The 24,903-nt window shown below is 45.2% G+C and overlaps 1 protein-coding gene across 2 annotated transcripts in view; it reads left to right on the top strand.

Moving 5' to 3' along the window:
• The window catches only part of PKHD1 (PKHD1 ciliary IPT domain containing fibrocystin/polyductin), a 607,682-nt gene that overhangs the window by 566,422 nt on the left and 16,357 nt on the right, over window positions 1–24,903 (top strand). For both annotated transcript variants that reach the window (XM_068280030.1, XM_068280029.1), the window contains exon 62: window positions 4,174–4,281. In XM_068280030.1, coding sequence (XP_068136131.1) covers window positions 4,174–4,281 — 108 coding nt within the window. The remainder of the gene's footprint in view (window positions 1–4,173; window positions 4,282–24,903) is intronic.

Here is a 24,903-nt window from a genome sequence, read left to right as displayed (position 1 = left end):
AGGTGAAAAATATAGGGGCCTAAGTGTGTACAGAGATTCAAATAGAACAAATGAGGTGGGAGAAAGTTGTCTGAAACCCCACTAAACATGTTCAATGCCAGTTATGATTATGTGTCCTGAAAACGATTACCATACCTGAGCGGGGTGATTGTACCAATACTTCATTATGAAGTGAGGCATGTGGATTGATCGACTGGGGATAATTATTTTTCTTTACGCTTCTTTCTATAAGGATTTCAATTTTTGTTTTGCTGCATTAAAATTGGAAGGATTTCATCTGTTCTCATTAACATGAAGTTAGTGCCTACCCAGAAATGGGCATGCTGTGATTGTATGTGTGCATATACTGATGTGCCATTCCCTCAATGCTCTGATGAAGGATGTGTAGCCTGAAACATTGGCCTGAATTCACTAAGATCATGCTGGAGTTAATAAGGCAAGAAAAAACTTACCTCCACACAGGGAGAGAGTTATCTTATCTCTTCATTCCTTAAGTTACCTCCTCTGTAGTTAAGTTACCTCCTCTGTAGTTGTTATCTCCTTTGTAGTTATTTTCACACGCAGTTAATTAACAGCCTGTCTTTCACTTTAGAACTCTGGAGTTATTTTAAGGATTGAAGAGTGAACTTAAAGACAGAAGAGTTAACTTTAGGTTTGCCTGAGGTAAAATGTTTCCTGAATACTACATGCCTCATCACCATGGTGATAACTCTAGAAACGTTATTAAAGACAGGAAAGAAGCTTAGTGAATTGAGGCCAATGTGCCAGTGTAGTTGTACAGTATGGTCTGCTGATGGTAAATGAAGACTGAATGATGTAATCCTTATGGTTGAGGGATGATTCAACAAGTGTAAACAGTGTCAAAAGGGAGATCTGCACAATGCAGGGGCGTAACTAGAGGTGAGCAGCCCCTGCAATAGCAGAGGGATCCAAAGCTATAGGGGGCCACCAACTACTAACCTTCCCTTCCTCCCATACAGGGGACTATACTGCAGATCAGGTGTTTTTGTGGCTACACTTGTTATGGGTGTGAAGATCATCATGACCACACTTGTTTTATGACCCTTGTGAGATGGGCCCCAAGGCCATGAAGAGCACCAAGGGGTGGGGTGTGAACATTGGGGGAGCCCATCAAATTTTTGCTGAGAAACCCCATGAGTTGTAGTTACGTCACTGGCATTATGCCCAAATCAGCTGGACTTTATAATAGACACACCCAAAAAAGTGGCTAAGCAGTAGAGATTTCTTCCCGCCCTCTTGCCTCCTTCCTTCTTTCCTTCAGGTCTGCTGCTTCTTGGTTCCGCCTTCTTTTCCCTCTCCTCTCTCTCTTTTCTACAACCATGGAGTGGGTACACTCCAATAGGCAACTCAGGTCCCTCACAACGAGAAGGCCCGAACGGTTCGCCGGCGGACATTATCCGGCAAATTTTCCGCTGTTTGCGTTTTCTGCAAACTGCGAACATTTGGCATGTTTGAGGAACCCCTTATACATCATCATGGAGCCAAACTTTGACCCCTTACCTCACAATCAGCAGACACATGGAAGCCAATCAGCTAGCACCCCCTCCTTGACTCCTTAATCGTAAAGAGAGCAGCATTTCACCATAAAATAATCGTAAAGAGAGCAGCATTCCACCAGAAATAGTAAAGTGGGCAGCATTTCACCAGAAAATAATCGTAAAGAGCAGCATTTCACCAGAAATCGTAAAGTGGGCAGCATTTCACCAAAAAATAAACGTAAAGAGAGCAGCATTTCACCAGAAAACGTAAAGTGGGCAGCATTTCACCAGAAAATAATCGTAAAGTGGGCAGCATTTCACCAGAAATTAATCGTAAAGTGGGCAGCGTTCAGCAGAAAATAATCGTTATGTGAGGAGCATTCAGCAGAAAATAATTGCTATGTGGGCAGCATTCACCAGAAAACAATCGCTATGTGGGGAGCATTCACCAGAAAATAATCGCTATGTGGGCAGCATTCGCCAGAAAATAATCGCTATGTGGGGAGCATTCACCAGAAAATAATCGCTATGTGGGCAGCATTCAGCAGAAAATAATCACTATGTGGGGAGCATTCACCAGAAAATAATCGCTATGTGGGGAGCATTCACCAGAAAATAATTGCTATGTGGGCAGCATTCGCCAGAAAATAATCGCTATGTGGGGAGCATTCGCCAGAAAATAATCGCTATGTGGGGAGCATTCGCCAGAAAATAATCGCTATGTACGCAGCACTCACCAGAAAATAATCGTTATGTGCGCAGCATTCACCAGAAAATAATCGCTATGTGGGGAGCATTCACCAGAAAATAATCGCTATGTACGCAGCACTCACCAGAAAATAATCGCTATGTGTGCAGCATTCACTAGAAAATATATCCTGTAAAAAAAAAATTTACTCACCTGGCCGGCCTCTGACTCCCGCGCTGACAGGCAGAGCAGGGCTATGGGAAAATGGCGCCTGAAGCCCTGTACTGGAGACACAAATAGTCTCCAGTGCAGGGTTTTGGCAGCCATCTTCCCATAGCCCTGCTCTGCCTCCGGGAGGCAGTACCCACAGTGGGCTGCGGGGAGTTCAAGTTGGGGGGTCCCGGGCGGACAGCGGGGCAGAGAGGCAGAAGGAGGGGACCCAGGTGAGGGAGGAGGGGGATCTGTCCCCCCTCCCCGTCTCTGTCCCCTACCCCTCCTTCTAGCACTGCTCTAATCCCCTACATGGGGGGTCGTGGCGACACCCCCCTGAGTGTCAGTCACCCGGGGCGCCACGCCCCCTGCGCCCAATGGTAGGGACGCCACTGCTTTTGGGTGAGATTTTTGGCATGGATCCCCCTCTTGCATGCCACAGTCCAAATGGTAGACCCCTTTAAACAACTTTTCCATCACTTTTGTGGTCAGAAACAGTCTTTGTAGGTTTTAAAATTCACTTGCCTATTGAAGTTTATGGCCGTTCGCCGAGTTCACCTGTTCACAAACATTTGCAGACGTAACATCTCTAGTTATGGGCACAGACTAGCTACTGTATATGCTCTTGGGTGCCAACAAGATGGGCCCAAGATTTGTCCACATTCTGCTCAATGACCCAGACAGTTGGCACAGTTGGTCACAAGGCCAACGAGTAAATAAAGGGCGTGTCTGCCAGAGGCCCTTAAGTCTTAGGGATCCTTCAGTTGATGTTTCCATCATGTACTCAATGTTCTTTTTATGCTATATTTTGTACTATAAGATGTTTGTTTCTGTACTGTTCAAAGACAAAAACTTTCAATAAACCTTTTGAAACACAATAAAAGTAGCTTAGTCAGCTATGATTAAGGACCAGGTAGGTACAAAACATTTTCCCATAGGTTTAACCGGGGCAATGTGGAATGCCTTTGATTACAGTAAATTGCATATATGGTAGCCTTCTGGAGTGCCCAATCAATGAATAGATGGACTTTTTGCTTTTATTGGACTCTCAAAGAGGAACTTTATTGAAAAGGGGGAAAAAATAAATAAATGCATTGCAAACTGAGAACTTAAAAATTAGAAGATAGATCAAGAAATGATTCATATTCGCCATGTAATTTATTCACATTGTTTGATCCACAATCAGCCTGCAGGTCATCTTTACTACTGGCAGACATGAAAAAAAAAAAGACAGCACCAACTTCCATTATGTATAACCACACACCCTAACAATGCAATAGGTTGTATACATAAGCACAGAGGGAGATACTGCTTGCTTGGCAGTTGGAAGCAGCTGTTATTTTCCACAATGCAACAAGATTCACAGACAGGAAACTGTCAGGGCCATGGTCCTGACATCACACTGTGGGAGGGGTTTCACCGCAATATCAGCCATACAGACCCTCCCTGATGATCTTTTCAGGAAAAGGTAAATATTTCTTGTGGGAAAGGTGGTATCAGATACTGAAGTTCTATTCATAGTTACAGTTCCTCTTTAAAGTACACCTGTAGTTAAAAAAGCTACCTAAGTAAGCACAGATATTTGTTAATGCTGGATCCACATACCTCTGTCTGTCACCAATTCCCCTTTTCGTTCCCCTGGCCCCAAAGCCACACCTTGAAAATTAGACTTTTGGTTTTAAACCCAAGGTGAACATGAACAGGGATGGTCAGAGGAGGGACAGTATTGGTGCTTTCATCGTTCACTCTTCTAACACATTTTGTATGGATTTACAGGAAACACCACAGTGGTGATACGAGAGGGATGGGGGAACTTCTCCAACCTGGTCATCTCCAGTCCTGGATCCAGCTGGCGCCTGATATTCAATGTCACATCACCTCCAGGTATTTACACTCTCACTGCCAGCACTCCCTGGCCAAACCACATCTTCTGAGTGACTTTCAAGCATCAATCAAGGCAGGTTTTGTTTAGTGTAACTGTCGGATATAAAATCAAAAAATCAATTCTTTATTTGTATCTGGTAATCAAGTAATAAGGATGCAAACCAGGCAATCCAAAATTCAAAATCACAATTACTTTTCTTGTTGATAAATGATCATGTCCCAGTTTCCCTGACTCTTATTTGGTACACACAAAATTTAGTACTCAAAAAGGAAGTTGCAGGGCATGATGGGTTGTCTCCTTTTTGCTTCTCTACTTCCCCTCAGACTTAACTAATGCAGCCTGATTGGCTGAAGCCTCTTTCCCTCCCGTTTCCCCTCCCACACCTCTGTTCCTTTGATTGGCCAATATTTCTCATGCTGAGACAATGCACTTTCTATAGTGAAGGGCAGGCAAAGCAGGCAGAGGAGAGTAAGAGACGAAATTAAATCATGATTGGCTTCAAAATAGCCACACTCAAAATGGGAAATGCTAAGAAGGATTTTCTCTTTTTTTATACTGTACTAGAATCACTAAAATCAAAACGTGGACAGTGCAATACATGTGTTATGTAAGTAGAGCAAGTATTCTACTTATATATGTGATTTTTTTTCTGACAGTTTCTCTTTAAGGCTTCTTTTCCACTAAGGCGTTGCGTTAGACGCTACGTTAAGGTCGCATAACGTGCACCTAACACAACGCATAGTGGGGTAGAGGCTGGAAGTCAGATCGAGCCGCGTTAAGTGGCTCATCACACATCCTGTGATGCCGTGATGCGTACCCTTGGACGCATGCAGCATCACGTGGTCCCGCCAGCCAATCGCCGCATAGAGCGGCGCTCCAGGAAGTAAACACTGCACGTCACACCGTGCAGTGAATATTAATTAGCCATGTGCCTGGCCGTGGAGGAGGAGGGGAGACCTCCTCCTCCAACACTACTGAGCATGTGCAAACAGTCTAACGCGGCTCAGCCATGTATAACGCACAGCATGCAGCACTTTGTTTGAACGTGCAGCGTTACAATGTAACGCAACGTGGGCACTGTGAACAGCACATTGATTTTTCATTACTGTAAGTTGGGCTGCGTTACTGGCTGCTCTAACGTGTGCCTGTAACGTCTCACTGTGAAAGCAGCCTAAAGGGCACCTGTAGTAAAAAAAAAAAGTTAGATACTTAGCCCAGTAGGGAGAAGCCTCTGAATAGTCCAGAGACTTCCCTGATCTACCTGTGCTACCTTGTTTCGCCAGGTGGTGTAGCAATAGGAGATGCAGAGGTTGTGACCACACCGGGCTCCTGGAGTAGAGGGGCCCTCCTTCGTGGATCTTATTAGCTTTGATTTGTTGCTATGCTGGTAATGAACACCTCTTTATATGCATTGCATAGTAGTAATCGTTTCCTTACTCTGATTACACCTCTCTGACACTGGAGCTGTCATTGGTTGGTTTTGAGGCTTCATATCAATAGAATACTTGGGGCCCCAAGTAAAACTCGCACTGGGGCCCCAAGCTCCTCAGCTACGCCCTTGGCTCCATCGCTGTGACCATTTTAACAAAATGAAGGAGCACACTGGTCTGTTTCATCTTTGTGTGCTTTACATTGCATGCTTTACATCACATGCCACCGCAAATTTTGTTTTTGGTTGTATATACATGTTATAATGTGATGCAAAGCCCCAGTGCGAAACCAGCATAACACAAGTTCAAGAATGCCCTGAGCCCAACCAAAGTGGAATCAGAAAAAAGGGCACACGAGTCCTTACCGAAAAAGGACATCTCTATAGGTGCTTATAGAAGCCATAATTTGTGGCTAAGAAGGGAAATTTGGGCACACAGCAACGCCCGCTATCGGGTGCCACCTGGCAGAAATTTACCTTCTTTTCCGTAAATCACGGCTTTTATAATGGGGGCAATTTGTGGCAAAAAAGGTCAATTTTATGGATCACCCACTATTCAATGTCGCAATTTGCATATCCTCATGCCTTGGTGCCCGCAATTCCATCAGGCGCCTGAACCAATATGTACCTTTTTTACCGGAAATAGCGGGTTTGTGGCGTGGGTAGGATATGGTTAGGTGGGAGGGTTTAAGTTTTAGGCATAGGTAGAAGGAGAGCTTAGGTATAGTCATAGGTAAGGGAGGTATTAGGGTTAGGCATTGGTAGAGGCACCGGTAGAGGGAGGTATTAGAGTTGGGCATCGGTAGAGGAAGTTTTAGGATTAGGTATCGGTTGAGAAAGGTCTTGGGGCAGGGGTCTCAAACTCGCGGCCCGCGGGCCATTTGCGGCCCTCGATACAATATTTTGTGACCCTCGCCGGCAAAAGGTTCCTTATAGTTCGCTTCAGTGCTCCCAAGTAATCCACCGCATCCCCGCCGCTAAACGAGGGCTGCAGAGCCCCCAAATCGCCCGGGGGGCAATCTGCCGGCATTTCCTGGAAGGGGCAGAGCTTTCAGCTTCAGCTCTGCTCCTCCTGACGTCAATCGCCGCACGGATCGCCGCCTCTCCCCGCCTCTCTCTGTGAAGGAAGAGTGAGAGGGGCGGGCAGAGGCGGCGATGCGCCGCGATTGTGAAATTCCTTATGCGGCCCAGCATCATCCTGACTTTGCCTCCCAGGTAAATTGAGTTTGAGACCCCTGTTTAGGGTTATGCATCAGTAGAGGGAGATCTTAGGGTTAGGCTTCGGTAGAGGGTGGTCCTAGGATTAGGTATCGGTATAGGGAGGTCTTAGGGTTAGACATCGATAAAGGGGGGTTTTAGGATTAGGTATCGGTTGAGGGAGGTCTTAGGGTTATGCATCGGTAGAGGGAGATCTTAGAGTTAGGCATCAGTAGAGGGAGGTCTTAGGGTTAGACATCGATTGAGGGGGTCTTAGGATTAGGCAGTGGTAGAGGGAGGTCTTAGGGTTAGGTATCGGTAGAGGGAGTGTTCTATGTAAGAGTAGGGTTAGGTTAGGACATAATAAAATATTGTTAAAGATTTTTAAATGGAATTCAGTAGTAGAATATCAGTAATGTTACCCATGTTCTACTAGCGGGAATCCTCTGGACCCTTTTTTCCAGGTGCCTTTTTTACATGTATGCATTCCCCCTGGAATACAAGCTTAGAACCCTGGGTCTCGCTATTCCAATTTGGCCCTTGTCTGAGTTGCTTGATTATTTATCCTCAACAACTCTTGAGGGGCAGCACTGTGACGAGATAACCGATTCTGTTCACTTCATCTGCTAGCGGCTTAAATATTGTGGCTGATCGGTGTACACTTTAAAACACGATCCGAGACAGGTTCACTTGGAGCCACCAACTCCTGTAAATCAAATGTTTTTCAACTTCCGAAAAAAACGCATCTGAGCCTGTGACGATAACGTTCCTGCTTCTCCCCAAACAAGGCTTCCTCGTACCTTTGATTCCAGCGTATAACTAATTCTTTTATCCTGCAGTATTGTACATGCTAACTAGAAGCTCCGGTCTTAACGAAAGCCAGCCAGCCGGCATTCCAGACCCCGCACATGAGTCTAATCTTCCAATTATGTCCGTGTTACTTTGAAAACTGGTTTATTTCAACAAGTTCAATTTTATGGCTTCCTTACCAAATTATAGAGTGCCGGGGCCAACGTGTGCAGGGGAGTTCTCTTGTAAAACTGTAACATGCCATAAACAACGCTCGTAAATTGCAGTTTTCCCCTTTATTAACATCCTTTTTCCTGATGATAAAACAGTGAGTTGGCCTGTGCCTCTCTGCCCGGGAGGAGTGTGAAAATGAAGATACAGGAGGGGGGCCTGAGCACCAGTGGCTGGGGGAAGGTGTCTGCTTGCCTTTTAAACTGCCAGACACGCTTTTATGGCTGCTGTAAATATTATCAGGCGTGTATTTTTCTTCCCCTGGAAAGGCCACAGTGATGTACACAGCACCATCCAACCCGTCTGCAAGGTACCCAAGACTTCCCTGAGCTCTGAACAAAATACCCCAAGAATTAAAGTGAAGCTCATATCAAAAACTGCTTAAAGTGATCCTTAAAGTGGGATAAAACTCCTGACATAACCTTCTATAAAAATGGGTTTTCCTACCTTTTATTACCCATACAGTTATCATATTTGCTTTTGTAAACAAGTAATATTGTTTGTCTACAAATTCCCAAAGAACAGTTTATCTGCTCACAAAGCTGCCATTGCAGTATTTATATATTAACATGTATAGTGGCAGCAGCTCTTAAGTGCAACAGGAGAAAAGCACTATACAAATACTAGGATTATTATTATTATTATATGTAGTGATCACTTCTCAGCTCTTTCTGCTCCTCGACTCAATACAGCTCAGTTTTGGCAGTTTGCTAATGTTTACTAAATGTATTTGACAAAGCAATGTAAACATAAGATAATATTATCACTCCTTTGAATGCAGCCAGAAGCTTTCCTCTGAAGCAAGCAGGTTTCCACTGAAAAACAAAGTGCTTTGTTAGGCCTGGAACCGGACTGGAATTAGCGTTTTGTAAACAATTTCATGAGCGTTTTCCGGCGATTTTGGTAGCAATTTTAAAAAGTGTAAGCTTTTTGGCAGCAATTTGCGATTAGAAATTTTAATTCTGATTGGTCCTTTCAATTTATTATAATTTATTTTACGGTTTGCAGTAATTTAAAATCGCACACAAATCACTATGTGTAGCGAATCATGAGCAATTTGCCAGTGCGTCAATACTTCACATTGAAGCGCAAACCGTTTTGTTTTGTCTGTGCTTAATGATACAGTCTGTCCTGTGTGTCTGAGAGATAAAATATACATACTATTGGCCTTTTTTATCTATCCCCTGCTATCAGAAGATATTCCCTGATAGGCCTCGCTTCATAAAAGTGAGTGCAGTAGTTCAGAGAAGGGTGGGAAATTACCACTAGCGGTAAATGAGGGTTTTTGCAGTGAATTCATAAAAAAAAATTCCGAGTGCGAGGTGATTGCTATAGCAGTCGGTAAGTGAGCGGTGTGGTGCGGAAAGCTGTCGGTATAATTTGCTGAGTGCGGTAGTTTGCCGCTGACTTCCTAATGACAAGGTGCATGCTGGGCAGAAGTGGGCAGTTTTAGACAAACTCGATTTATTTTGTTATAAATGATAAATTATTATTATAATATATATATATATATATATATATATATATATATATATATATATATATATATATATATATATACCGGTATATATAGATAGATATATATAACTATACTTATAAACTATCTAACCCTCTGCGATTTCTAAAAACCTGGGTGATATTACAACCACCCTTCCTCCTCTGTATCCTTAAAGGAAAGGTTCAGGGAGGGTGGGTAAAAAATAAAAATCAATTTCCACTTACCTGGGGCTTCCTCCAGCCCGTGGCAGGCAGGAGGTGCCCTCGCCGCCGCTCCGCAGGCTCCCGGTGGTCTCCGGTGGCCGACCCGACCTGGCCAGGCCGGCTGCCAGGTCGGGCTCTTCTGCGCTCCAAGGCCCGGAACTTCTGCGTCCCACGCCGGCGCGCTGACGTCAGCGGACGTCCTCCGGGCTCTACTGCGCATGCGCAGTAGTTCTGCGCAGTAGAGCCCGGAGGACGTCCGATGACGTCAGAGCGCCGGCGTGGGACGCAGAAGTTCCGCACATTGGAGCGCAGAAGAGCCCGACCTGGCAGCCGGCCTGGCCACCGGAGACCACCGGGAGCCTGCGGAGCGGCGGCGAGGGCACCTCCTGCCTGCCACGGGCTGGAGGAAGGCCCAGGTAAGTGGAAATTGATTTTTATTTTTTACCCACCCTCCCTGAACCTTCCCTTTAAAAATTCCATAACATTAAGTTGAAAGGGCTCCATTTGTCACGTAAAATGCTGCTGTGTAGAGCAAACTCGCCAGGTCTTTGTTGGCAATAACAACCTGTTATTTATCTCTTCCTTACTCCCCCTTCCCTTTTTTCATGAATCCACTTCATTCAGTTTACCGACACAAACAACGTTTTCATTACCGCAATTTTACAATGAGCAAACACTGACTAAATCATTTATACATAATTATGGTAAAAAATGAAGCACTTTTTTTACTACATTATTTTCACTGGAGTTCCTCTTTAACGTTCAAGACCTCTTCCAGAAATGAGTTTAATTTTAGAAAAGTTTTTTTATATTGCAGTCTGTGTTCCCATTGGAGAAATTCCCATCGCTTCCTTTCCTGGGGACCTCTGTGTCTCCAAATAGATAGGTCAATACCTGCAAGGAGTTTGTATGTTCTCCCCATGTCTGCGTGAGTTTCCTTCGGGCACTCTGGTTTCCTCCCACATCCCCAAAACATGCAGATAAGTTAATTGGCTTCCCCCTAAAATGACCCTAGACCAGGGATGTCAAACCGGTCCTTTGGGGGCCGAGGTCCTCACACATTTTTGCCATAGCTCAAATTACTTGATAGGTCTAAATCATTAAAGGGACACTTAAGTCAAACAAATAAAATGAGTTTTATTCAACTGGGGCTTCCAATAGCCCGCTGCAGCTGTCCGGTGCCCTCGCCATCTCCCTCCGATCCTCCTGGCCCCGCCGGCAGCCACTTCCTGTTTCGGTGACAGGAGCTGACAGGCTGGGGACACGAGTGATTCTTCGCGTTCCTGGCCACAATAGCGCCATCTATGCTGCTATAGCATATATCATATACCACATAGCAGCATAGAGGGTGCTAATGTGTCTGGGAACGCGAAGAATCACTCGCATCCCCAGCCTGTCAGCTCCTGTCACCGAAACAGGAAGTGGCTGCTGGCGGGGCCAGGAGGATCGGAGGGAGACGGCGAGGGCATCGGACAGCTGCAGGGGGCTATTGGAAGCCCTAGGGGAGTAAAACTCATTTTTTTTGTTTGACTTAAGTGTCCCTTTAAAGGTGTGGTCCATCAGGTAGAACACATTGCTCTTTCTCAGTCCATCCTAAACACTGGCATGGATCTGGCCCTTCAGGCCTGGAGTTAGACACCTGTGCCCTAGACTACAATACATACACTACACGATACATACACAGACATATGACTACGGTAGGGATTAGATTGTGAGCCCCTCTGAGGGACAGTTAGGTGACAAGACAATACATGCTGTACAGCACTGCGATGTCGGCACTATATAAATACTAAAATAAATAAGTATGTATTTTTTTGGTTTATTTTTTTTTTTTTTTTAGTAATGGGTTTATGGTTGTGTCTTATGCAGTTTGTACGTTCTGCTTAACATCTCTATCATATTTTATGAATACACCTTGTAACAGAATCGCCCAGATGCCACAGATAATAACATTTTATTCATAAGTCTAAATGCGGAACACATGTCAGAACGATCATTTGAATTTTCTGCAGGATTTCATTGTGTTGTTTGGCTTCCCCCCGAGTCTCTGCGAACGCCGTGCCTGGGAAATAAATACCTCTGAGTTCCGTAACTCTGGGGGGGGTGTGAAATTACTGGAACTGACAATCAGGAACCATCCTTTGGGGTACGCAGCAAACACAACAGGGCCGTGTTACATGCATCTCACCCCCGACCAATCAAAACACAGAGGGGAACGGGAGTCAATGGGAGGGGAATAGGATTCTTGTTTTCTCTATCTTTTGTTACAGCATTACAGCAAGAACAAATCAGCAGTTTGTTTGTTTTTTGTTTTTAACTAAGAATAAGCAGATGCATAAATATAGGTCATTTTTGTAATTTGCAATGAGCAAAATGTTTTCTTGTAATTATTTGCAACCTTAAGGGCCCTTTTCCACCAGCGCGTTTGCGCTGGCTGAATCGCAAAAACGCAAACCGCTAGCGATTTTACAATCGCTACGGTTTGCTTTTTAACATGGGAATCGCGGTAGGTCATTTCCACTACCGCGATTCGTTTTTGCCGGGAACGCGAACGCGCGGCGGAGCGATAATTGCCGCGATTTTGCTATGCAGTGCATAGCATAGCAAAATCGCTGCCGCGAACGTCGGGGAATCGCCGGTAATTGCGATTCAGCAATCGCTTGCGTTCAGCGTGAACGCTAGCAATTGCTAGTGGAAAAGGGCCCTAAAAAGTTTTGGGTTTTTTTTGTACAGTTTTTGTTAAAATAGCTAAAAAGCTAATATATATTGGGATTAGAGATGAACTACGTTCCATCCAGACTTTTTTGTAGGGGGAATCATGTGTTGCAAAAGTTTTGTTTAGGAGAAATCTTGTATTGCTAAACTTTCCTTTAGGATAAATCCTGTATTGCAAAACTTTTCTGTGGGAGAAATCATGTATTGCAAAACTTTTGTTTAGGAGAAATCATGTATTGCAAAACTTTTGTTTAGGAGAAATCATGTATTGCAAAACTTACCTTTAGGATAAATCATATATTGCTAAACTTTTCTTTAGGAGAAATCATGTATTGCTAAACTTTACTATAGGAGAAATCATGTATTTCAAAACTTTTGTGTAGGATACGGTAAATCATGTATTGCAAAACTTTTCTGTAGGATATAAATCATGTATTTCAAAATAGGAAATTACAATAAATTCCACGTTGAGATGTTTCAGAACAGGATCCGTCACTGGCCACCTGTGCTCCATTTGTATAAAAGTGAATCAAAGACAGCTGCACTGTAACTTCCTCAACTCCAAATCATCTAAGATTACCATGTGAAATCAGCACTGCTTTTTTCGGCAATGTGTCGTTTTTCCATAGACTTTGGGAACTCTAGACAACAAAGATTTTGGCGTTGGGTTTGATTATTTTTGGGCTTTAGATGTTTGGACATGAATGGTGAAGAGGTGCATTAGAGGATGAGGTCCAAGAGGTGAGCTCTGCCCCCTCCCGCGTCTTTCTCCATGGCCACCGGGGGCGCCTCTACCACGTGGCCTCGCCACATGTACTGACGTCACGTGCATGCAGCAGTGTAACATGGTACAGGTGCCTCCAGTGGCCATGGAGAAAGATGCGAGGAACCGCAGGAGATGTGCCAGTGGACAGTCAAGCCTGCGACACTCACCACAGGCACATGGGGTACATATTTTACACGGGGGAAGACCTGCCGGGGGTCCATCGGTTGTTAGAAATAGGGATGCACATTCGGATTCTGTGGAGTTGAAATTTCTGCATTTCTGATCAGAAATCGGAAATACCGCATTACCGCAACTCAGAGGCTGGCTGCACACATAAACATAACAGAGCGTGAAAGGTCATGTTTTCTAATGCGTTTGCGGTTTTTCCCGCATATGCATTTATCTATCGTTTTGCATGCGTTTTTACAAGTTTGCGGTTCGCATATACAAAACGTGCATGCGTTTTGTATGCGTTTTTCTATTGCATTTTATGCAAATCACTAGGAAGACAACAGGAAGCGGAAATACGTCTCAAAACCATTAAAAAAACTCATAAAAACGCATACAAAATGGATTTCTCTCTGTCGGAGAAATCATGTATTGCAAAACTTTTGTTTAGGAGAAATCTTGTATTGCTAAACTTTTGTTTAGGAGAAATCTTGTATTGCTAAACTTTTCTTTAGGATAAATCATGTATTGCAAAACTTTTGTGTAGGAGGAATCCTGTATTGCAGAACTGTTCTGTAGGATAAATCATGTATTGCAGAACTGTTCTGTAGGATAAATCATGTATTGCAGAACTGTTCTGTAGGATAAATCATGTATTGCTAAACTTTACTATAGGAGAAATCATGTATTTCAAAACTTTTGTGTAGGATACGGTAAATCATGTATTACAAAACGTTCCTGTAGGAGAAATCATGTATTGCAAAACTTTTCTGTAGGATATAAATCATGTATTTCAAAATAGGAAATTACAATAAATTCCACTTTGAGATGTTTCAGGACAGTCTCCGTCACTTGGCACCTGTGCTCCATTTGTATAATATTAAAGACAGCTGCACTTTAACTTCCTCAACTCCAAATCATCTAAGATTACCATGTGAAATCAGCACTGCTTTTTTCGGCAATGTGTCGTTTTTCCATAGACTTTGGGAACTCTAGACAACAAAGATTTTGGCGTTGGGTTTGATTATTTTTGGGCTTTAGATGTTTGGACATGAATGGTGAAGAGGTGCATTAGAGGATGAGGTCCAAGAGGTGAGCTCTGCCCCCTCCCGCGTCTTTCTCCATGGCCACCGGGGGCGCCTCTACCACGTGGCCTCGCCACATGTACTGACGTCACGTGCATGCAGCAGTGTAACATGATACAGGTGCCCCCAGTGGCCATGGAGAAAGACGTGAGGAACCGCAGGAGATGTGCCAGTGGACAGTCAAGCCTGCGACACTCACCACAGGCACATGGGGTACATATTTTACATGGGGGAAGACCTGCCGGGGGTCCATCGGTTGTTAGAAATAGGGATGCACATTCGGATTCTGTGGCGTTGAAATTTCTGCATTTCTGATCAGAAATCGGAAATACCGCATTACCGCAACTCAGAGGCTGGCTGCACACATAAACATAACAGAGCGTGAAAGGTCATGTTTTCTAATGCGTTTGCGGTTTTTCCCGCATATGCATTTATCTATCGTTTTGCATGCGTTTTTACAAGTTTGCGGTTCGCATATACAAAACGTGCATGCGTTTTGTATGCGTTTTTCTATTGCATTTTATGCAAATCACTAGGAAGACAACAGGAAGCGGAAATACGTCTCAAAACCATTAAAAAAACTCATAAAAACGCATACAAAACGCAATACATTGCGTTCCCATTGACTTTCATTATGTGCATTTTTAATTTTTTTTGATATTATGCAATAAAACCGGTGTTTTTAAAAATGCACGCATGCAAAACGCATGTACGTTTTTTACATGCGTTTTTTCGTGCGGCTCGTAGACTTCCATTAGCGGCAAAAACGTAGCGTTATGCTTGCGTTTCTGCTAAGTGTGCTCCTAGTTAGAATCAGAGAATGCAGAATTTTTCCACGAAAATCGGATTACCATGGTGATTTTAGACCAATCACAAGACTCTGATAGTACCGAGTATTCCCAAGTCTTGTGATTGACCGAAAATTTCTGTGGATTACCGTAGTAAAATTCTGCTATCTCTGATTGGTCCAGTACAGCCCAGAAGTATTTGACCAATCACAGAATGCAAAAAATGACCCCAAAAAAAGGCTCCTCGGAAGTTGGAATTTCCGCGTAATCGGAAAATGGCATTTCCGACCATCCCCATTCAGATAACTGACAGCCACTAGTGCCGCGCACCCAATCGAGCCTTTTTAACCCCCTTGGCGGTACAATAAATCCGCCAGGGGGCAGCGCATCACTTTTTTAAAGTTTTTTTTTAAAGCATGTAGCTAGCCTAGCGCTAGCTACATGCTTCCCCCCCTCCCTTCGCTATCCCTCCGATCGCCGCCGGCGCTTTTGAACGGGATTCCCTGTATGGGCTTCCCCGTCGCCATGACGTCACGGACGTCATCGACGTCCTGACGTCAGCGGGTGTCCCGATCCACCCCTCAGCGCTGCCTGGCACTGATTGGCCAGGCAGCGCAGGGGTCTCGTGGGGGGGGGGGGGGGGGGTGGCGCGGCGGATAGCGGCGAATCGGCGGGCGGCGGCGGCGATCGTTATGCACACGCAGCTAGCAAAGTACTAGCTACGTGTAGCAAAAAAAAAAAATGATGTACATCGGCCCAGCAGGGCCTGAGCGGCACCCTCCGGCGGCTTACCCCGCTTACCGCTAGGGAGGTTAAGTGAGGTCTCGCTAGCATTCCGGATCCATTGTTTTGACTGTGAAATGATGATTGGATGGCCACGTTGCATCATTGATCTTTGCCAGATCCGATCATTATTATCAATCGTCCACATATCGATGCCACCAGAGATTGATTAAGCTGTATTGGGGCCCTAGGCAAGGTAATAGATTTGGAGAGAGGTCAAAGAAGGTGGTAGGGGGGCCCCTTGACACCCACTCGGCTCCATGCACTTGCCTTGGTTGCCTGGTGGATAATCCTGCTCTGATGGGCACACTGAAGCTGGTTTCAGACTGCGCATTGGTGACCGGAAGCCGCTCCGCACCGCCAAAAACAGGCCTTCAGGGATTAGAAGGTAATTCCCATCTGGCTGACATCCAAACACTGGCTTGCGCTCACTTCCTGTTTCGAAAATACGGAACTGCTTGAAATTATATTGTAAAAATACACTTCCACGCATGTGCGGTGCAAAGCTGCTGCTAACATTTTGTTCATCACTATAGACTTACATGACTTCCGGTCCATCGTACACCACCGCAGGTCGTCACAGAGGTCATGTGGCAACGTAGGTATGTGCTTGCGGGGGATCGGTGTCTTCCGGCGCACCGCATGCTGCATGAAAGCACCCATAGGCTTTCATTGGCATAGCGGTGAGGTGCGGTAAAATGACCCACCGCACCAGTGTGAAACGGTCCTCACTCCCTCTGCGTTTGAATCACAAATGGCAGCACTGAGCCGGCATACAATTCCCATCGTATCCTTTTATGCTCACTTTTGCCTGTGTTTATGCACAGCGCTATTGGCGTATCACACTCTCTATTTAATTACATTTCTGGTATTCCCTAACACCAGGTGTATATTTTTTCCTTTGTATATTTTTTGTATACTTCTGCAGCACCTCCGGTAATTACCGACATTCTCGTCTTAGGAGACGGCTGCTGATGGTTCTCTGAGTCATTTCAATATTTGCCATCCAGCGGCAGTAGCTGCCCTAGGCTGGTGGCTTATTCCTTTGGTGGTTCCTCTTTATTGGTGTCTGTCCCGCGGATGTGATTCCGCGCCTGCGATACGCCGTTTCATGCTGATACACAATGCCGTGTAAATACGTTCCTTGAAAAGGGGGGGGGGGAGTTTGCATGAAAAACGGCGTTGTTTTGGCTGAAAGACAAAGTTTTCTTGTCGTGATCAAAGCATCGTGCATCCACTTTCACTTGGGGGACTCCAGAATAACAGAGGATTCAGGAAAGCAGCGGTGCAAGAAAAGAGAACTATAGTCAGGCAAGGAACTTAAAGAGAAACCGTAACCAAGAATTGAACTTCATCCCAATCAGTAGCTGATACCCCCTTTCCAATGAGAAATCTATTCCTTTTCACAAATGGATCATCAGGGGGCTCTGTGTGGCTGATATTGTGGTGAAACCCCTCCCACAGTGTGATGTCAGGACCATGGTTCTGACATCACACTGTGGGAGCCTTATTGCATTTTGGGAAATAACAGTTGTTTCCAACTGCCAAAAAAACAGCATCTCCTTCCACAGACATCACTTGCCAGCACAAAAGATGTTGCCATGTGATAAATGTCAGAATGTAAGTCAGGGAGAGGAAAGATTTTACAATTACAATTTCATTACATTATTTACATTGCAGTTCCTCTTTAAAGCATACCTTACTGAAAAAAATAGATACTTACCTCCATAGTGGGAAGCCTCTGGATAGTCCAAAGGCTTCCAGGGCCTGATTTCTGGAACAGCCATCAAGGCCTGGGCCTTGGGCGGCAGCTAGCCAAAGGGCGGCTGGACATGGAAGAGGGATTGCTGCATATGGAAGAAGAGGCTGCAAATGGAATACAAAGGTTGCAAATAAGGAACACATGGAAATAGGGAGCTGCTGCCCAAGAGACCAGTATAGAACTGAAGGGGGCTGCTGTACATGAAGTTAAACATGGAAGAGGGGGCTGCACAGTGAATAGGAGTAGTGTTGGGCGAACAGTGTTCGCCACTGTTCGGGTTCTGCAGAACATCACCCTGTTCGGGTGATGTTCGAGTTCAGCCGAACACCTGATGGTGTTCGGCCAAACCGTTCGGCCACATGGCTGAACGTTCCCCGAACGTTCGGCTAGCGCTGTGATTGGCCGAACGGGTCACGTGGTTCGGACCCGAACGCGCTCTGATTGGCCGAACTGTCACGTGGTTCGGGTAAATAAATACCCGAACCACGTCATATCTCCGCCATTTGTTTGTGGGTTTAGCTTTGGGTAGGCAGGCAGGGTAGTTCGCGCTCCAGCCACGCTAGCCAGGGTCCCCCCAGTCATTGTGTCGCTGCTGGGAATAGTAGTACACCGCTCGCTCAGCCACACTATATAGCATTCTGTTTACTGCCACTCTGTGTACCTCGCTCAGCCACACTATATAGCATTCTGTTTACTGTTCTGTGTCTGCTGGGAATAGTAGTACACCGCTCGCTCAGCCACACTATATAGCATTCTGTTTACTGCCACTCTGTGTACCTCGCTCAGCCACACTATATAGCATTGTGTTTACTGCCACTCTGTGTCTGCTGGGAATAGTAGTACACCACTCGCTCAGCCACACAATATAGCATTGTGTTTACTGCCACTCTGTGTACCTCGCTCAGCCACACTATATAGCATTCTGTTTACTGACACTCTGTGTCTGCTGGGAATAGTAGTACACCGCTCGCTCAGCCACACTATATAGCATTGTGTTTACTGCCACTCTGTGTACCTCGCTCAGCCACACTATATAGCATTCTGTTTACTGCCACTCTGTGTCTGCTGGGAATAGTAGTACACCGCTCGCTCAGCTACACTATATAGCATTGTGTTTACTGCCACTCTGTGTACTGAAACTTTACATTGAAACTTTACAATCAATTTTCTCAAAAACTATAAGCTCTTTTTCAAATATTTTTTTCCTCTTGTACCCACTCCCAAGGTGCACATACCCTGCAAATTTGGGGTATGTAGCATGTAAGGAAGCTTTACAAAGCACGAAAGTTCGGGTCCCCATTGACTTCCATTATGTTCGGAGTTCGGCGCGAACACCCGAACATCGCGGCGATGTTCGGCGAACGTTCGCGAACCCGAACATCTAGGTGTTCGCCCAACACTAAATAGGAGGGGGGTGCTGCACATGGAAGGGAAGCTGCTAGAAAGTTGACCTAGGGGCAGAAAAAGTATGAGTCCAGGGCTGAAGGCTTCCCCGATGCTCTTAAACCCAACCATTCCAACGCTGCCACTGGATCCCATTAAACATATCCAACAAGGGCTTGTTGAACATGCTTCTGGTGGCCACGCCCCCACGGTGTACGAGTGCTTCCATACCAGGAATGCACGAAAAAAGGTCCATGCATGCCCTGTACAACTCGAGTTCCAGCTCTTCATTCTGCTGGGCATTCTCAGAGCTTACTCGCACATGCCCAGTATGGAGCAGCTCATACTTGGGTGAGGTCACAAGAAGAAGAAGGTCCTGGACAACATCGAAGTGCTAAACGAGGATTTGGGAAACCTCTGGACCATTCGGAAGCCTCCCACTACTGAGGTAAGTATCCAGTCTTTAACTCCCTCCACATCAGGGGCGTAACTACAGGGTAGAAGCGGGAGAGGGGGGGGGCTCAAAGCTATGAGAGGGTCCCAACTACAGTATTACTTCCCTCCCTCTCATAAAGGGGTCCATCCTTCAGATCAGGTGTTTTTGTGGCTACACTTGATATGGGTGTGAAGATTTACATGGCCTTCCTTGCAAGGTGCCCCCCCGGTCGCCTACTTACACACAGGTTCTGTTTTGGGAAGTTGTAAGTCGAGTCCTGTGTTCAACATGGTGAAACGTGGATGAACGATTTACTGTTGGACAACTCTGCATTTGTACATATAGTATAAACTGTGGTTTTGGTTGTTTTCAATGTGCTTTTGAAGCAAACCTGTGAGATCCACAGGACATAAAATAAGATACTTACCCCAGTAGAGGGAAGCCACTGGATTCTCCAGAAGCTTACCATGTCCTTCTCTGGAACACCAATCCAGCAGGGCAGTAAAAAAGTGCGCATATGGCTGGTGGACAAAAAAGGCGCCGCCATAGACTGCAATGCAAAATATCGGCTATTGGGGGCCCAACAGAAATAAAGGGCGCCCGAGAAATAGCGGTTGCAGGGATCGTGTTAACAAAAGTTTTCGTTTACAGAATGTTTATTACAAATATCGTTTACAAGTTCGTTTTTACTTTGTGGTTTACTTATTTTTTCGTTTTTACATTTCACTTATAGGAGCTTTTACTTATTTTTCAGTTTGTTAAATTCCGCTTCCAGGGCTGTAACAAGTACATTTTCGTTTACACTTATTTTATCATTTAAAATTCGTTTTCATACGTATAATGCTTAAATATCGTTTTCAACCTTATTCTATTAGAAACACATCGCTTTTGGTATTAACTTTGTTTTTTACACGTGCGTCGATTATAGTTTTATTAACTTACTAATACATCGCTTTCAATATTACCGTTACTTTTGTAAGGCTATCTATTCTAATATATATATATATATATATATATATATATATATATATATATATATATATATATATATATATATATATGTATATATATACTAGCTGATTGCCTGGCGTTGTCCCGGGAATATATTTGGCTGGTGTCGGCTCCACCCACTTTTTCTAACCCTAACAATTACTCAATGACCAAGTTTGTGAGCTTTGTGGTCTTTGGCATCAATAATTTGCATTGAAATGAAAAAATCTGATCAGAATCAGAATCGTTTTATTTAGTCAAGCATGACTGGGTCATGCCCGGAACTGGGTTTGGCACAATACTGAGCGGTACATAGACAGAAAGGCAGGACAAAGCATCAGAATAAGCAAGACAATATTTACATACACAGATAAACAATCAACATCAAATCGAATATACATTCACATCAGTATGTGCCTTTCAAGGAAACGCTGCTGAAGTCTACCAGAGGTTGCGGATATTTTCCAGTTTGTTGCTATGCAGGTGGAAGGGCACTGAAGGAGGGTGGGAGAATATTAAGGGAGTTTAGGAGGCTAACGGCCATAGGGAAGAAAGAGTTCTTGTGTCTGGTGGTCTTGATGGGGATAGCCCGGAGTCTCCGCCCCAATGGAAGTGGGGTGAAAAAGCAGTAGCCCGGGTGTGAGGGGTCACTTGCGATCCTCAGTGCCCTGGCACGCAGTCTTGTATTGTACAGAAAGTCAAGTGGAGGCAGAGGTCTCCCAATGATTCTCTCTGCCGACCTGATGGTCCTCTGTAGTTTGTGCTCCCGCATACCAGACCGAGATGGCGGAGCAGATGATTGATTCAATGGTGGCAGAGTAGAAACAAGTTAGGATCTCCTGCGCCATGCCAAACTTCCGCAGTTGGCGGAGGATGAAGAGTCTCTGCTGGGCTTTCCGCTGGGTTGATGTAATGTTGGCCCTCCAACTAAGATCGCTGGAGATGGTAGTGCCCAGAAGGCGAGCGCATGGCACTCTGGCCACCTCGGTGCCATCGATGTAGATAGGAGGTGGGGTGGGAGCAGACTTCCTAAAGTCCATTATTAGCTTAACGGTTTTGGCCGCGTTGAGCACCAGACTGTTCTCCTTGCACCAGTGGCATAATCTCTCCACCTGCTGCTGGTAATCCTGGATGTTGTCCTTGGTGACGAGGCCGATGATGGTGGTGTCATCGGCAAATTTTATGACTTTGACAGAGTCAACCGTGGATCTACAATTATTTGTGTAGAGGGAGAACAGCAGCGGGGACAGGACGCAGCCCTGGGGTGTCCCTGTGTTGGTTATCATTTCTCGCGAGTAGATGGGTTGTTTGTGGCTCCACCCCCTTTTCTGAATTTGAACCCCAGTCACCCAATGACCAACTGTACCAGGTTTGAGGCCTGTGCCATTAACAGTGCAAGAATGGCAGCAATTAAATATTCCCTTGAAAAGCAATAGGTGAAGCTTTATACACTTTTGTAGGCTCCACACACTTTCCTGAATATTAATCCCATTCACTGAGTGAGCAACTGTGCAAAGTTTAAGAACCCTCCCATTAACAGTGTAAGAATGGCTGCAGTTTACATTTTCCCAGTGAAATTTGTATTTGTCTCCACTCACTGATGACCCAGCATTGCCCGTGTATGTATTTGACTGGTGTTGGTTCCGCCCACTTCTTCTAACCCTAACGCACAAACACTCAATGACCAAGTTTTTGAGCTTTGGGGTCTTTAGCATCAATAATTTGTATATTCCCATAGAAATTAAACAAATCAGATTGGCTGTTTGTGGCTCTGCCCCTCTCCAGCATTTGAACCCCAGTCACCAAATGACCAACTGTAGCAGGTTTGAGGCATCTGCTATTACCAGTGTAAAAATGGCAGCAATTTAAATATTCCCCTTGAAAATCAACAGGTGAATTTTGATTGGCTATGATAGGCTCCACCCACTTCCCTGAATATTAATCTCAGTCACCCAGTGACCATCTGGGCAAAGTTTGGTAACCCTGCCATAAACAGTGTAAGAAGGCCTGTGTAACGATTGTGGAATTCTTTCCGTGGTCAGCGCACAGGATGCGCACTGACACTGCGGAAATCCTCCACAAGCGTATAATCTGAGAGAACCCAGCAAAAGGTGCAATGCACCTGTAGAGGGGAATTCCTGCCAGCAGATGGAGCCGTGGAGTGCAGAGGAACAGATCCTCTGCACAGCCACAGATGTCAGATAGGAATTGTACGAGGGGAAGCAATGCAGGGCAAGATAGCCCTTAAAGAGAGAGAGCACAGCGACAGGGTGTATGTGTGTCCACCAATCTAGTGAACCGTGAAGATCAGGAGGGAAAGCAATCGCAAGAGCTGGCGATTGCTAATAGCGACACAAGACTGAATAAGCACAGAGAAGGAATGTATGTATGTCCACCAATCTCGTCGCCAACCTGCGACGGTGAACACACAACAGTGGAAACCAAGTGAGAACGCAATCGCAAGAGATGCGATTGCCAATGAGAATGAGCACAGGGACAGAATGTATGTGTGTGCACCAATCTAGTCGTCAACCCGCGACGGTGAACACACAACAGCAGAAACAAAGTAGGAACGCAATCGCGAGAGAGGCGATTACCAGAAGTGACACAAGACTGAGCAAGACAGAGCAGGAGAGTAGCAAAGGCACAGCAAACAACAATGAGAGGATAGGGAAAATAACAAAACGCTAGCTAAACGCGAACACTGCACTCATTTGCAACAGCGAACGCGTTTACGGCGCGGTCTCTGCACGATAAGTGCAACAGAGACAAGCACGCCACCCTAACTAACCAATGCCACACAAACACGAAATAGAGAACTCGAACGCCTGCTTAACGGTTACCCCACCGAGCCTAAAGCAAACGTTCGTATCAGACAAGTCAGAGAGAAGGAGCAGCCAGCAGCAACCGCAGCTCTGGCCTACACTCCCCGACAGAGTTCTAAAGGAACCACCGCTGCTACCGCTAGAGCGAGTGCGATCCAGACAGACAAACGAACAGAAACAGGAATAGGTAAGATAAGATCCACCGCTCTTCCGCCAGAGCGAGTGCGATCTAGGTTCAGGGATAGGACAGGGAGGGTCCACTGCTCTTTCCGCCAGAGCGAGTGTGAACCAAGTAGGGAAACAGAGTTAGCAGGATCCACTGCTCTTTCCGCCAGAGCAAGTGTGATCCAAGTACAGAAACAGAGCTTAGCAGGATCCACTGCTCTTTCCGCCAGAGCAAGTGTGATCCAAGTACAGAAACAGAGCTTAGCAGGATCTACTGCTCTTTCCGCCAGAGTAAGTGCGATCCAGGTTCTGGAGCAAACGATTCACCATCGCCAACCGCTGGCGACAGTGCAATCGCAAGGACAAACAGAAGACAGAACAGGCAATACAAATAATACAACCTGACTGTACAAGAGGGATGCCTAATGCAGTCCCCAGGAATACTCTAAGATAATCTTTAGCAAACAATAGCAAGGCTGACACTCCAGGAGTGTTTCAACAGTAACAAACCATGATGACCAGCAAAGGATTGTGGGATCACATGGTATTCATGCTGCAAGTCTTCAAGGGAGGCGACTAGGCAATTTGCATAATCATTATATGCAAATTCCTCAGCAGAGCAGGTCTGAAGCTTGCAAAGCAAAGACAGGTCTCTTATCCAGAGACCTGCATCCCACAGATTTAAGGAATGGTCAAACAGCTGTCTGCCTGTGCAGCCAGCTGAGCGGATCATTACAGCATGCAGTCTACATTTTCCCAGTGAAATTTGGTTTTGGCTCCGCCTACTTTTTGTAACCTGGACATACAGTCACTCAATGACCAAGTTTGTGAGCTTTGGGGTCCTTGGCATCAATAATTTGTATTTTCCCAAGAAATGAAACGGTTTGTGGCTCTGACCCCTTTTCTGAATTTGAACCCCAATGACTACCTGTACCAGGTTTGAGGCTTGTGCCATTAAGAGTGCAAGAATGGCAGCAATTTTAATATTCCCCTTGAAATCAACAGGTGATTTTGATTAGCTTTTTTAGGCTCCACCCACTTTTATGAATATTAATCCCCGTCACCCAGTAACCAATCGTGCAAAGTTTGAGATCCCTGCCATTAACAGTGAAGAAGGGCTGCAGTTTACAATTTCCCAGAAAAATCTGTTTTTGACTCCACCCACTTTTTGTAACCTGGACACACAGTCACTACTCAATGACCAAGTTTGTGAGCTTTTGGGTTCCTGGCATCAAAATTGTGTGAATGGAAGCAGTTTATCCAAAAAAAAGCATATCTGATTGGATGTTTGTGGCTCCACCCCTTTAGTGAATTTGAACCACAATCACTTGATGACCGACTGTAGCAGGTTTGAGGCCTCTGCCATTAACAGTGTAAGAATGACAGCAGTTTCAATATTCCCCTTGAA

The sequence above is a fragment of the Hyperolius riggenbachi genome, chromosome 4 (assembly GCF_040937935.1).
Source record: "Hyperolius riggenbachi isolate aHypRig1 chromosome 4, aHypRig1.pri, whole genome shotgun sequence".
NCBI lineage: Eukaryota > Metazoa > Chordata > Amphibia > Anura > Hyperoliidae > Hyperolius > Hyperolius riggenbachi.
Note: the sequence above shows the minus strand (reverse complement) of the source record. Positions and strands in the feature narration are given on the sequence as shown.